The following is a 14,826-nucleotide window of genomic DNA, read 5'->3' on the forward strand; positions in this document are numbered from 1 at the left end:
AAGCTAGAGAGTCAGAGAGGAAAGGGGGGGTGGCTGGTGGGATAAGGTTTTGGGTGTGCCTGTAGTTGCATTGATCTCTCATATACAAGTGCAAAGTCAGACGGGAAGAAAGAGATTGAGAGAGGGAGACAGAGATATAAAGAGATATGTATAAGTAAAGAGAGGGAGTGAAAGAGCCAGAGAGAGAGAGCGAGAGAGATGGGGAGCCACTAATTGCATGGTGTTATCTGGGGGCTGTGGGTGGGGGTTGGTGGTGGCAGCAGAGACAGAGGAGTGGATGGAAGGATGAAGGGACGGACGGAGGGAGGGAGGGAGGGAGGGAGGGAGGAGGGGACAGCGCTGTTTCTCTTTAAGGCCCCTCGTGGACGCTTTGGGACGGTAATGAGGGGGTATGGGAGGGGTGTGGGTGGGGGTGTGGGTGGGGGTGTGGTGCTGTTACCTCCCCCAGCACACACACACACACACACACACACACAAACACCCCAACCCCCCACTCTCTCTCTCACACACACACACACACATCACACACACACTCGTGGGAGATTGGCACGCTTGGTTTGTGGAGGGTGGAGACGGCCATGCAGGTCCCCTGAGGAGGGTGTGTCCTGCTGGCTGTTCTCTTCTGATCAGTGTGTGTGAGAGAGAGAGAGAGAGAGAGAGAGAGAGAAAATGTATGTGTGTGTGTTTCTCAGTGATGGTGTGCGTGATGGGTGTATGTTTCCAATCCCTATGACTAAGTGAAAGGACAATGCATTAACCCTATAATTTGAAGGCTGTAAGGTCCATTAAAGAGAAAGCCAGCCGACCCGTTTTCATGGATCACTTTCAGTCACACCAAACACACACCGCCGGGGCACTTTTTAGGAAATATAAATGGCCTAGTTGTGGCTATGCAGCACAGCAATGGTTTCCAAGCACGTTCTCTCTTAGGACCCACATTTTCGGTGGCCATGGATGCCAGTTTCTCCCAGGATAATTTGAGGGCCCATTCTAATTCTCCTTCTGACACACCTTCGGGTCCTGATCCAGACTTTGGAAAAAAAACATTGAAAGACAGACAGTTCAGCCCTTAAACGACTTAACGCCCCTCCGGAACGGCGTTCATCAAGCTGCGTGTCGGCACCAAAAATGGATCGTGAGCTTACGTCTGGTGGGTCCCCACATGGCGAGAGTAATAATATGTTCTCGTAAGCCTGGGTCCCAGGGCGGGACTTAATTTTTCATTTGAGTTCCGGGCTTAAAAAAAAAAACGTTTACAAACCCCCAGTCGTAGTCGAGTTAGAGGAATGATTCAGTGCATGGAGCAATCCTCATCAGCGACTCAAGATCTCCACTAAAACCCCTCCTGGCTTTTAGAGGGATCACGGTATTAAAGTACCGCCTCAAATTATTGCACTCCATGATGTCTCGCACATCTTCTGCATTCTGTGTCTGTATTTATTAGTTGATACTGTTTACATCGCTGCCTCATCTTGCACCTTTTGCCGTTTTCTGCTACAATGGGATGTCTGTTCAGTTTTGTGCCCATCATGTGTTACACATTATTAGTCCATGTATGTAGCAGAGCTTTTCCAGTCCGTTCCATCATGCTGTACTGGAAGCAATTTCCACCAGCCTTGATATTCTATTCTGAAAGTGTCAACAAATGGGTGGGGTGTTCGATGGAAGATCTAAAATGGGATACAAGTGGGGTGATGGAAGACCACACAGCAGCCTTTAGGAACTATTCAGAAGCCCTACACAATTAAAATCACAATCGGAATTAAATCAGTCTTTATGCAAGGAAAAACAATATGCTGCGTGTCATTTTTGGATATTTCACATTGGGCAAAACCCTACTCTATTGAAAGAAATGTCTACCTTTTTAATCCATTATTTGTGTGAATGGCCTAATCAGCCTATAGTCTTAATTGTGGCATTTTAAGCTTAAGCCTAATTTGTGTTTTTCCTTCTTGTTTTCTTCTTTTATGAAGCAATTGACCTTGCCACAGTGTTGGGCCGTTTGAAATTCATATTTCCAATCCTGTTGACGCAGAAATGAATCGAATAGCAAAGAGCCTTGAGGTCAACCTTCTGTCCCCCTCGGCCCGGTCCCATGAGAGACAGCGTGTGTGAGAGGGAGTGAGGCAAAGGGAGTGTGTGTGTATGTGTGTGTGTGTGTGTTCATTCATTCAGTGACCACTGATCTGCATGGCCTCCCAGAGGGGCCTGACAGACATTTCAATAGGCCAACCCAGCATGGCTCTGTGCTGGCTAGCACCACATCTGTCTGCCCTGTGTGTTTGTGTGTGTGTGTGTGTGTGTGTCATTCAGAGAGAGTGAGAGGTGGGGGTGGGTACAGAGAGAGAGAGAGAGGCAGAGGGAGAATTTGTGTGTGTGTGTGATGATTGAGAGAGAGGGAGAGATGGACATAAACACACACATACAGTTTTCACACAGTGTGTGACAGTTAACATCTGTTCTGTGTGGGTCTCACTACTGTAGAGTCCTGTGTGTGTGTGTGTGTGTGCGTGTGCAATGATGTGTGTTTTCCTATTGATTGGAGCCATATGTGTGTTTTATTATTGATCAGGACCATGTGTGTCTCCGCAGCCCAGTGATCTAAGAGAGGCTAGTCCTTACACACACACACACACACACACACTTAACCATCATTTGCCAATCACTTATCAGAGATCTTAGGTTACAGAGTTGGCTAATTAGCTACTTGCTTGAATGGTGGCCTATTGTTAGAGGGATCATCCAATTTGATCCAAGTGGACACTCTTAATTATAATTTAACTGTAAGCCTTTGATAAGGGAGAGAGGTGTGTGTGTGTCTGTCTCTATGCGTCTGTATCAAGTGATGCTCAAAGTATATAGACTAAAAAAACCTGGGCTGGAGCCATGTGGAGATGTCTGGTCCATCCATTTTCCAGTGTCGCCGCAGGCCACAGTGTGTGTGTGTGTGTGTGTGTGTGTGTGTGTGTGTGTGTGTGTGTGTGTGTGTGCGCACGCGTGTACGCGTGTGTGTGTTGTGAGGTGCCGTCCAGATGGCCCTCACAGATGGATGCTGCGGTCTTAGAAGAGATTACCTCCCTCTATTCTCGGCTCCGCGCTGCTCCTTAAGACCGCAGGAGCCCTGTGACACAGTAGCCCAATTAGCCACGCTAACTAGCCTAGCCTAGCATGTGCTTAGCTTTAGCTTAGCATTAGCATCTCTCAGGGTCTGTCCATGCATGGAAGGCTAAATGCAAGTTGGCTTGTGTGCTGTTGGCCTCTAATGTGTTTTAGCTGGAGGCATTAACCTGGCCGCCCCAACCGTCCATGGGCTCATTATAACAGTCTGGTGAGGAGAGAGAAGGAGGGAGTGAGAGAAAGACAGAAAGCAGAGAGAAGACTGGAGAGGGGACTGAGGAATTGGTAAAAGAAGGATGTTAAGGGGAGAGGGAGAAAAGTACAGAGAGAGACTGATAGATGGCTTAATTGAGTGGAATCAGAGAGAGACAGGGGGGGCAGAGAGATTGAGTTGAATGGGGAGGGGGCTGGTAGAGAGACCACTGGTGGTAACTAGAGAGAGAGGGAGGGATTGGGGAGACAGAGAGCCATGTTTGTTTGATCTGTGCTTGTTAGCAGCTCAGGGGCTTCGCTGAGCACTAAACGGTTTATAAGGAGCAGCGCCAACCCCCCTTCCCTAACCCCTGCCATGCTGTTTGTCTGCTACACACACACACACACACACACTCACCGGCAAGGGTCAACTCACGCTGTCTGCTCTTTGGCAAAAGAACAGAAGTCTTTGGACCAGATTAAGGCCTTTCGGCAATGGAAACACCTGCGTACGCAGGTGCACACACACTCACACAGTCTAGTCCAAGTGTAACAGGTGTCATTCATGATTTGCAAGGACTACCACTTCCTGTCATGGCGAGCCAGATTTTGTGTCCAGTAGTCACATGCCTGTCGGTATGATAGATAGCCACACCAGTGATCGAGTTAAAGCAAATCACAGTCCACAGCAACGCTCTCGATTTATCGGTAGATCTTGGTTCCAACCCTTAGCCATGGTCACAAGCTTTGGGTAGTGACTGAAAGAATGAGATTGTGGATACAAGCGGCCGAGATGAGGTTCCTCCTCACCTTGGCTGGCCTCACTCTGACTTTGGTGTTGAGCCGCTGCCTCTCCACCCTTTGTTTACAAGTGGTAAAATTTGAGAAGAAATGAATGTATGCATGTAGAAATGCATATACTGTACTTTGGAATGAAAGTCTTCATTTCAAACATAAGCAGATTAAAAAAATATGAACCTAGGTCTTCCGGTTGAAAGGCAGGCTCCCTACGTCATACTGCTGCCTGCTAAAAGGATGAGTCTGACAAGAGATTTGAACTTGGATCGCTGGATCCAAAGTCTGCAGTGCCAGCCATTGCATCATGGATTTTTGGAAATTTAAGCTTATTCACATCCCCATTTACTGGCACGGAAGTGACAGCTCTTCCACCTAGGGTCCACTTAAAAAACATTACAATCACAAATCAAAAGCCACTGCAGTGATTTTGTAGCAAACAATAAATATACTATAAATATCTTGTTTTTTAAGTCCAGGTGTCTTACACTAGCTAAGTTAGGTTAAGGTTTTGGTCAGAATGGACAGCAGCATGGAGCCAAAAACTAATTTCTCCTTGGACACAATAACATTTCTTATCTGACCTATAATCTTCTAACCCCAGACTGGCTATGTGACTTTAGGCATATTAAGGATTTCATTCCAAAATGCTATATATCCATTCTGACCTGAAATATTTAAAAAAATACTAATTCTGTCCTCAAAAACATAAGGACAACAGGGCGGTGTAGTGTACGCCTCAAGATGACTCCTAAGTAACCCGTGATGTAATTTAATTTCATGCCAACAGTCATTTTGTAAGAGTAGGCGTCAATTTATATATAATTTTGGAATACAGCTTTTATGTGTGTGTACGAGTCACATGTGTGCACACATTACTTTAATGCTGTGTTTTATAGGTTTGTGATTTAGTCACTGAAGCGGCTAGATAGCTAGCCCACCCCCAGCTCAAGCCCCATGGGACGGCCTATTAACACTACTGGAAAATGATGGGGGGTTCACATCTGGCTTTGAGCAGAGCTCTAGCTGAAGACAGAGACATCAAAGCTATCTTCAAAGTCAATTTATGTCTGTTCACTGTTAAAGAAAAAACTCTCTTAGGCTAGGGTTAAAGCCTCATGTCTTTATTGAGTAGTTGAGTAGAATTTGAGAAGAAGAAGAATGAAATTGAGTAGTGTGGAAATTTCTTGAGCTTCAACTGATTCTGCTTTTACATCCTGGACCAAAATTAGATAAAACTCTGCTGTTAGAATTGCCTGTGTTGCCAGGCAACATTAACACATTGATGATCGTCTATCGGGGAAGCACTGGAAACTATTTGGCACCTCAGTGATTTTTATAGTGTAACTTTTACTAGATAGACAGCTCTGGTTAGAGCACTGTTTGAAGCCAAATCTAAAACGCCACAATTTTTCACCAGTCTAAGCGGTGCCATAGTGGTGCCAACCAGACCCACCGTCATTCGTAAAGATGGAACAAGGAGAAGATTTTTATAGCTTCAATGATTGTTATTCCTTGTTAGTACCAACACACACACTCAAAGTATGGGTTCATTTCAGCCTATTACAAGAGCTGGATTTTGGAGGCTGTTGCATATGAGTTCCGTGTTTTTTATGTAAGGAGCTTAGAGGTAGTGTTATTAGAGGGAGTGTTATTGGTATGTTTGTGTTTGTGTGAGTGGGTGGGTTTGTGTGTGTGTTTCAGTGTGTCTGTCTTTGCATTCAATGTTGAGTTAGACATCGGGATTTTTTTTTGTTGTTTTTTTGCCTGGCCATGCTCACATCACCAGACAGAAATAGTATTAACTTCTGTAACCTATGACATCAAGTGTGTGTCTTATGTAGTTCACTTGAATTACATATCAACTATGTAACCTGTGACATTTGTGTGTGTGTGTGTGTGTGTGTGTGTTTTATATGTGTTTGACACCAGTCTAAAGAGCTTTCTGTGTGCACTCTATACCTTGTGTATTCAGCCGTGTCGTGCTTGTCTGTACATTGATAAGAGGGTCCCAGACAGAAGGGCGTGACATGGTTTGCCCTCTGGGGAAATCAGTGGAATGGTCAGAGGAGGACAGGGTCTATATTTAGCCCTGGTGGAGGGATACAGTGACCTCTCCACTTCAAGCAAACCCAGGCCAGTTTCTATCAGTTGGTTAGTTTATTTTGGCGATTCTTAAAACACATGGCGCTCAGACAAATATATACGTATGTTCAACACATCAATGATGACACAAGAAAGTCACTGTGGAAACGGAAGGAGAGAACTGTTTCTTTCCCTAAGCACTCCAGAAGAAAAAGTTGAGAGTTTTGCCCACTGTGGGCACCGAGACTGGGCCAGACCAAACCAGGCCAGGCTAGGAATGGATGTAGGCAAACTCAGCCTTCCATGTTGGCTAATAGCACAGCTAGCCCAACACAAACCACCTGTCAGTGACCACCTGTTAAACACACTGGGAGATCTCCTCCCCCTTATTCCCTCCTGCTGGACCCAGGCTAAATTCTATTTAGCTTGTGGGAACCTGTGAAGGGAACAACGCAGGCTAGGCTTGTCATTTTCACCAAGCCACTGTAACTTCAAGATAGTAGATAACTATATGATTCAAATGATTCCATATGATTCAAAACTGTGGCACTTTTGCTCCGTCTGCCAAGAGCTTCTCCCTGGGGCAAACTTTTCCTTGTAAATATTCCCATGCAGAGGGCGTAGGTCATAGGGAGGAAACTAACACCAGCCACCAGCCAAAATGCTGGTAAATTCTGACTGTGGGTAAAACGTTTAGTACGTCTCTACCAGCCACTTTGGTGGTCTCGTTCTATTCTAAAACCCAAGTTGGCTGGTAAAATAGCAAAAGTGGCTGGAGATGAATAAGCTAGTTTCCTGCCCTGTGTAGAGATTAATCCCGCTGATTAGAATCAAGTCACGCTCTCTGCATGTATGTAGTAAGTATATCGTAAGCAGTAAGTAATGTATAACAGATGCAGGGTGGGGAGAACTTGTACATTGGCCACCACTGAATCCTTCAGACTGGGACGTATTGGCATGTGTATGTAGCCTACATGTGTGAAAGAATTTGGTGTTGGCAACCCTCCACCCACCCCTTCTCTCTTCACAAACACTATTTGTGGAGGTGAAAATAAGAATGGGGGAGTGTGTCTGTCTGGGACACAGGGATCTTTTTTTGGGAGTGGGAGTGTGTTTGTGTGTTGCATATTTCCTCAAAAAGAGATAGAGTGTGTGTGTTTGTTTGTGTTGAAGCTGTGTTCTGCAGTGGGGCCAAAAAAAAATCAGAAACAAACACACCACTTCATGAAGGCATCCAGGAGTGCGCACACACACATTCAAAGTATGCACACAGAGACAAGCACTCACAAAGACTCTAAACACGTGCTTTACACACACATGTTCACACACACACACACACACACACACACACACACTTTCTGTACAGCCAATGCATTTATTCCCCCAACACACGTCCAATTCTTTCTCGTGTTTATCCTTTCTTTTGCTCAATTTAGAGTTGTCCCGCTGCTGATTAATGGGCCGGGGGAAATTACAGTTAATTGAATCACAAATATATCTGAATTATAATACACTAGCATTATAGGCGAATTAAGACATAGTTGAGTTCAAATTTGAAATTATGATAATCGATGGGGAGTAGCACAGTAATGTGAGATCAGGCTTTTGTGTGTGTGTGTGTGTGCAGGCGCTTGTGTGTGTCTGCCTCTGTTCATGTGTGTGTTTTGGATGTCCCATAGGTGGTGTTTTGTTTGGAAGAATGTCTTGTTTTCTTCATCCTCTCCCTTCTTCTCGGAGGAATCGCTCACTCAATTTGTCATTCTCCCTCTTCCCCTCCTTCCCTACTCCCTCTCCCTCCTTCTCTACCCCCTTCGTTCCCTCGTTTCTCTCCCCCCCCCCCCCCCCCCCTCCCCTCTGTCTTCTTCCAGGGACATCAAGCCCGACAACATTCTGATGGATATGAACGGCCACATCCGCCTGGCAGACTTCGGCTCTTGCCTCAAACTCATGGAGGATGGAACGGTACGTTTTACCACACTGTCGGCGCTTCCCCTATTCCAAAGCAAACATACCAGAACCATACCGACCTCCTTCTCAACCCACAGGGGTCTCTCACTAGGGATGTTTGGTTTGACTGCTTGGCTCTGCCTGCGGTTAATGATTCAGAGAATTCTCCCAGCAAAAAAACTTTCCCCTCAGGTGTTGAATCTAAAAAAAAAAAAAGAAAAGAAAAGGAAAAAAAAGACCTGAACTAAACGATCAAAGAAATACCTGGGTTTGTACCTTCCAAGGTTTACATAATGACGAGGTTATAGGGATATTAGATGGAAATTAAATTCAGTGCTTGTTGGACTCTTCTTGAAACATTATCTCAAATTGAAACAAATCATCCTGTGGTCTGAATCATGATATGTCGAATGTGTATTTCTTTGATGTTTTGTCTGCGTTGAAGCCACTTCCTGGGGATAATGGGAAGCGAAGATGCCAGAATGTGACGCATGAGATCAAATTCTCTCAGGTCTTTTCTCCCAAATCAGCTTTTTCTCCGTTCCAGAGTTTCCAGTGGGAAAGTTTGGGACTCTATAATGACCGTAATTTCTGAAAATTCAAGTGTTGAGGTCATCATAAGGAACTTGTTGTGTTTGATTCATGAAACTTACTTGCTGCTTCAATGTTAATTTAGGATCCAGCATGAAAAGTGCATTCACAAGAGCACCCTAAAGTAGTACGTGGAAGTAGGCCTCCAAAAAACCCCAAAAATGTGTTTTTGGGTCTGAAAGCTCAAACTAGGACTTCAGCCTGTAGCTCTTACCATTACCATCATTACCTTGCTGAACTTAATTTTCCATACTTTCATACTTATGAGCATCTGAGCTCTGTTTTGCTGACCCGTTCGGATCAGTTGCTGACTTTAATTCTCCACTCTCGTCTTCTCCCTCCTTCCTGTCTCCCTTCTCTCTCTCCCTCCCTTAGGTCCAGTCCTCCGTGGCGGTGGGGACACCAGACTACATCTCCCCAGAGATCCTGCAGGCTATGGAGGATGGGAAGGGCAAGTACGGACCTGAGTGCGACTGGTGGTCCCTGGGCGTCTGCATGTATGAGATGCTTTATGGCGAGACGCCCTTCTATGCAGAATCCCTGGTGGAAACCTACGGCAAGATCATGAACCACAAGGTGAGATTAGAGACTCTGAGGCTCTTTTTAGGCTGCTTCTCTTTACAAATAAATCATACATCAATGCAATACTATCAGAAATATCAATGCAATGCTAAGAGGACTATGGAAGATGTGATAAATAATAGAAAAAGAAGTTGTTAGAAAGTGAAATTGTTTCTCTCTGATGGCCCAATTAAGATGTATGAACAGAGACAGAAAGAGAAATTGTTTCTCTCTGATGGCCCAATTAAGATGTATGAACAGAGGCACACTGAATAAAGGATGTGAAGGCTAAGAAACACTTGATTAGATCGAGCCATGCCTCGGTGCATGTGTGTGTATATTCCTGCATACATTTGTGTGTGTGTGTGTGTTTGTGTGTGTGTGTATGTGGGGTTACCATGGTTTAGTTAAGGCAGGTCCTTGGTATCAGTCTGTAATTAGAGTGTGTACAGATAATAGCACTGTAATGGAATTCTCCAAATAGAAGTCAGAAACTAACATAAGATTGCAGTTTAGCATTTTGTACTCAATTTAGGAATTTAATCTGTTTTTAAAAACTGAGACACTAAGCTCTAACCTTGTGTTTGTTTATTCTCTCTCCACACCCACACACACACATTGCACAGGAGCGGTTCCAGTTCCCGCAGCAGATAGCAGACGTGTCAGAGGAAGCAAAGGATCTGATTCGTCGGCTCATCTGCAGTCGAGAGCACCGATTGGGCCAGAACGGCATTGAGGACTTCAAGCAGCACCCCTTCTTCATTGGTATGGGCTGGACTTTACTCAACAGATATCATGATATATTAGAGCTCCAAACATTGCTTAACAGAATAGATATTGCAACAATGCTCAACTCAATATCACAACATGGCTTAACTCAATATAACAGCATAGCTTAAAGCGATTTCTGGACATTTTTAATTTTTTTTTTCCTTCATCAGTCAATTGAAAACAAGAGGAACCACTAGCTGTAGGCTTGCTTGTGAGCTTGCAGCTAGCTGTACTAATTGGTTTCAATAAGGAATGCTAACAATGCGAACAGCTGAGGAACATAAAAAATATAAAAATAACTTTTTTTTTTTGCCCATCATGTAATGAGTGTCTGGTAGCTCAACTTAACAGATATTACAAAATAGCTTAAACCAATAAATACCAGAGAGATAGCTTGACTCATATCACAAAGTCTATCAAAATGATTGACATATACAATTGCCATCTCAGCTACACTGGTTAAAATTCTTTGTGTCCTTTCTCTGTATGCTTATGAAGTATTCTGTCATGATTTTCCCCTTGTGTCCAGGCATCGACTGGGACAACATCCGTATGTGCGAGGCCCCCTACATCCCAGAGGTCAGCAGTCCCACAGATACGTCCAACTTTGACGTGGACGATGACTGCCTCAAGAACTCGGTAGGGGCGAGTGTTTATGGATCAGACATACACCATATCCTCACAATGTTTGTCCTGTCTGGCTGACTATCTTTGAATGTATTTCTAGTTATTTATAATCACATGTCACATGTCACCCCCTGGCTCTTTAACCTTGAACATGCCTCTATTGTTTAAACTGTCCATTAAAAAGAAGTGCCACTGTAATATTACTACTAATAATAATAACAAAACACCTCTCCCTCTGCTCTTTCTCCCTCTCTCGTACGCAATCTACCTCCTTTTTAGCCATGCTCTGTCTGACTCTGTCTCCCTCTCTCCTATTGTTTGTTCCCACTTTTGTTTGTTTCAAAGCCAGGGCATAATGCGCACAGAATGTTGTTTTGAGGTGGGGGCATAAGTTCACACAGACAGACTTGTCAACAGTGCAAATCAATAGAGAATGCAGATTGTAAGACCACATATGAAAGGGATTTGCCAGCTTGGCAATAGCTGCGTTTTCAAATACAACTATCTTGTGGAAGGAAGCACAATCTATGACACAAGTAGAATCATCGTCTAAATATTGGAAATGAAAAGCTGCAAAAATGTTGATTGGATCTCAAATATTTGAGGCGCCACTCTTGTGCTCAAAGCACATTCTTCTGCTTTCTGTTTGTCTCTCTCTCTCTCTCTCTCTCTCTCTCTCTCTCTCTCCCTCTCTCTGCCCTCAATATTGCTTCCTCTGTCCGTCTCTTTAACTGATGAAAAAGTCCTGTTTGTTTTCTCTGACTCCATGTTGTCCTTTTTATTGTTTTCCAGGAGACCATGCCCCCTCCCTCTCACACAGCCTTCTCTGGCCATCACCTGCCCTTTGTGGGTTTCACCTACACCAGTAAATGGTAAGTGGCATCATGACAATCACTGCAAACCTTGTGTCCTTTGGTTTTCGGCCATTTTGTGTCGCTTCTTGCAAGTCGTTTTGTACACTCAGTTGGACATGCAAAACCGGAAAGGCAAACCCAAACCAATGTTCTTGTCTTTTCTTTTATCAAAATTCGAGTGAGGATTTTCCTCCAGTATCTTGTCAGTTTTATAATTTACAACATTTTAATTATTGAATAGATGAATACAGACTAAAGACAGACAGCAGAATGAAGGGAGAGAAGCATGGCAGCTTATCATGAGCTGGAATCATATCTATGCAGTCACTTTAAATGGACAGATTCCCAGACAAGCCCTCTTTGTGCATAGCGTTCTTTTCACTTTAAGAGAAGCGTAGGAGTATTAAATTTGCTTCCCTCCCTAATAAGGTGATGTCCATGCTGTAGTTGTGTCACACTGAAGTGCTACCCGTGAGAAAGAAACGAACAGACCAATTAGCTTCTTATCTCTTCAAGGCTCAATGATAATGGCCTTTCCTCTCGCTCACTCTCTTTCCGTCTCCTTCCCCCCCGCACTCTCTCTCTCTCTGTCCCATCTCCCCCTCTCCTCCTCCACCCTGCCTCTCTCCCCTTCTTCCATGACTCAACATCCTCCCATCTTTCAACCATGTCTGTCTCTCTCATCCACTGCTCTTTCCCATTTCCCCTTCCCTGCTGTTTCTCTATCCTTTCCCTTTCCTCTCATCTCTGTTCTCTTTCTTTCCCTTCACCACACATGTATTTTGAATTTCCTTTTTCTTTTTAACACCGTTACTGCCCTTTTCTCCCCCTCTCTCCCCCTCACCTCTATATTCCATCTCTTCTCTCATGTCATCACTCACCCTCTCTGCCCTTTTTACACATTTTCCTAACTCTCTTTATCACCGTTACTCACTGTCACTGTTCCCGTGCCTCACACACTTTTATTTGCACCTCTTTCTCACTCTATTCTGTCCATGGCACCCTCCTCCCGTTTAGCAACCTGTCTGACCGGGGCTGCCTGCGGGAGCTGTCTCGGGGAGGCCATGACCAGATGGACATTGGCGTCCAGCGCAGCCTGGAGGACAGTCTGGCCACCGAGGCCTACGAGAGGAGGATCCGCCGCCTGGAGCAGGAGAAAGTGGAGCTGAGCCGCAAACTGCAAGGTGAGGCCAAGAGAGACACCACCACAAATTTTTTTTTTTAGATTTCTAAAAAAAGAAATAAATAAAAAGAAAAAGAAAAGAAAAAAAACGCAAATAACTGATGCGTCTAACCTGACTTTACACTTTACAGAGTCGACTCAGACGGTGCAGGCGCTGCAGCACCCGACAGGCGAGGCCCCCCTCAGCGCCAACAAGGAGGTGGAGATCAGGAGTCTGAAGAGTGAGATCGACATCCTCAAGAAACAGATCGCTGGTCAGTAATTCATTTGTCCAAAACTCACCAGCTGCTTTCACTATCTTACCAGCCAAATAAGATTTTTAGAATATAATAGGACCAAATGGTGGTGCAATATGAACCTCATTTTGGTGATCGCCAAAGAAAGAAGCAAGGTGGGGAGATTCTACAGACATTTTCAGTTGAACTTAAAACTAATATGTGTGTGTGTGTGTCAGAATCAGGCCAGCTGGAGAAGCAGTTGGAGGACGTGACGTCGACCCGCAGGGACCTGGAAGACTCATCCAAACACATCAGGAGTCTGGAGAAACAGCTGAGGAGCGCCACACAGGAGAAGGACGACCTGCACAAGGTACTACCAGGGCTGGAGTGTGTGTGTGTGTGTGTGTCTCAGTGTTTTCTTTATATTCATTTAGCTGCGGTGCCCCCCGACAGCTGGAAAATTGCCTCCACAGCTTAAAAAATGTAAATACAATGAAAATGTATTATTTGGTCTTCTTGTTCAGCCCACAAAGGGAAAAAAAAACAATAACATTTACAGAATAACTATCCATATGCATACGTATTTCATGACATAAATATCCAAATAAAAACCACACTTCCTGGAATTGATCCTGGAATGGAATGTATGTATGTGTGTGTGTGTGTGTGTGTCAGAGGGTTTGGGGTTGTTGCGTGCCTAAAAAGTATAAACTGAATCTTGGGATTTGGAAGCCTAGACATCACCTGCCTCGGCACCCAGAACCATATGAGTACAGTACGCCAGAAATCAGGTCAACTGGCTTTGCTTTTTGGCATCTAAATCGAGTCATATAAGGGCCTGTTTCATATTTAGGTGATTTTTCCTTTACGCCAGTTTGAGAATCTTGTGGTTAACTACATTTATACGCTGTACCTGTTCTGTCCAGGACCTTGTGGAGGCCAGTGAGAAGTTCAAGTCTCAGTCGAAGGAGCTGAAGGAAGCCCACAGCCAGAGGAAACTGGCCATGCAGGAGTTCTCTGAGCTCAACGAGAGACTCACAGACCTCAGGTAGCGTCACTGCAGAACCCCATTCACCAAAAACCAGGAAACCTACACACCTTATGGATCCTCCACAGTCACACACTCACCTTTCAGCAGTCCGAAATCTGTTTTAGAGCCATTTTGGTTGGTTGGTTGATGATGTTGACAATTTAAAATACCTACATACATAGAAAAACCTTAGAAAACAGCAGTTGTTGTTGGGTTTTTTTAATACACAAATTATAATGCCATGTGTGGACATATCCTATAAGCCAATGGGAGCTGGGCACTAAGAGCACCTGATACTGGAATCAAAGTAGTAAATCATACATGGCCTCTCCAGGGTTTTCTATGTACTAATAACACACCACAAATATTTTTCCCCCTGCTTTCTTGTGTTCCTGATCATATCACTGCTTATATAAGACAAATGACCAACAGGATTCCACAAGAAAGCCAAGAAAGGTCCCATTTCACTGTTGTTCCCTGCTCTATTTTTGTGTAATTTGTAAAAATTTCCCTACCTTTTCTGACCGAACGTCACACCCAGGTCGGCCAAGCAGCGGCTGGTTCGCCAGCTGCGCGACAAGGAGGAGGAGATGGAGAGTCAGACTCAGAAGGTGGAGGCTCTCCGCCTGGAGGTGCGAAAGGCCGAGAGGGCCAAGAAGGAGGTAGAGTAGACTCCCCGTGGTTGCTAGCACACCCTGTCGTGTCTCTGTTTGCTGGTTGGTGCACACTTCAAAGTTTTATTGGTCTTTGTGTGTGGTATCCATATAGTCTGTTTATAAATATTTATGCAGTTCCATGAATATTTATACAGTATATTGGTAGCACTTTTGCATTGGCTTTATTCCAGTGTATAAG

General features: G+C 44.5%; 1 protein-coding gene across 7 annotated transcripts in view; it reads left to right on the top strand.

Moving 5' to 3' along the window:
- Positions 1-14,826, top strand: part of cdc42bpab (CDC42 binding protein kinase alpha (DMPK-like) b) — an 86,022-nt gene that overhangs the window by 39,763 nt on the left and 31,433 nt on the right. For 6 of the 7 annotated variants that reach the window (XM_071528971.1, XM_071528973.1, XM_071528972.1 and 3 more), the window contains exons 6-15: positions 8,058-8,151; positions 9,103-9,303; positions 9,915-10,053; positions 10,589-10,698; positions 11,479-11,558; positions 12,558-12,724; positions 12,855-12,977; positions 13,178-13,311; positions 13,868-13,989; positions 14,513-14,633. In XM_071528971.1, coding sequence (XP_071385072.1) covers positions 8,058-8,151; positions 9,103-9,303; positions 9,915-10,053; positions 10,589-10,698; positions 11,479-11,558; positions 12,558-12,724; positions 12,855-12,977; positions 13,178-13,311; positions 13,868-13,989; positions 14,513-14,633 — 1,291 coding nt within the window. The remainder of the gene's footprint in view (positions 1-8,057; positions 8,152-9,102; positions 9,304-9,914; positions 10,054-10,588; positions 10,699-11,478; positions 11,559-12,557; positions 12,725-12,854; positions 12,978-13,177; positions 13,312-13,867; positions 13,990-14,512; positions 14,634-14,826) is intronic. The other variant, XM_071528977.1, reaches the window with a different exon arrangement.

The sequence above is a fragment of the Centroberyx affinis genome, unplaced genomic scaffold (genome assembly GCF_046629955.1).
Source record: "Centroberyx affinis isolate AG114_WGS23_722 - 3 ecotype Tasmania unplaced genomic scaffold, CSIRO-AGI_Caff_v1 ptg001746l_1, whole genome shotgun sequence".
Taxonomy (NCBI): Eukaryota; Metazoa; Chordata; class Actinopteri; order Beryciformes; family Berycidae; genus Centroberyx; species Centroberyx affinis.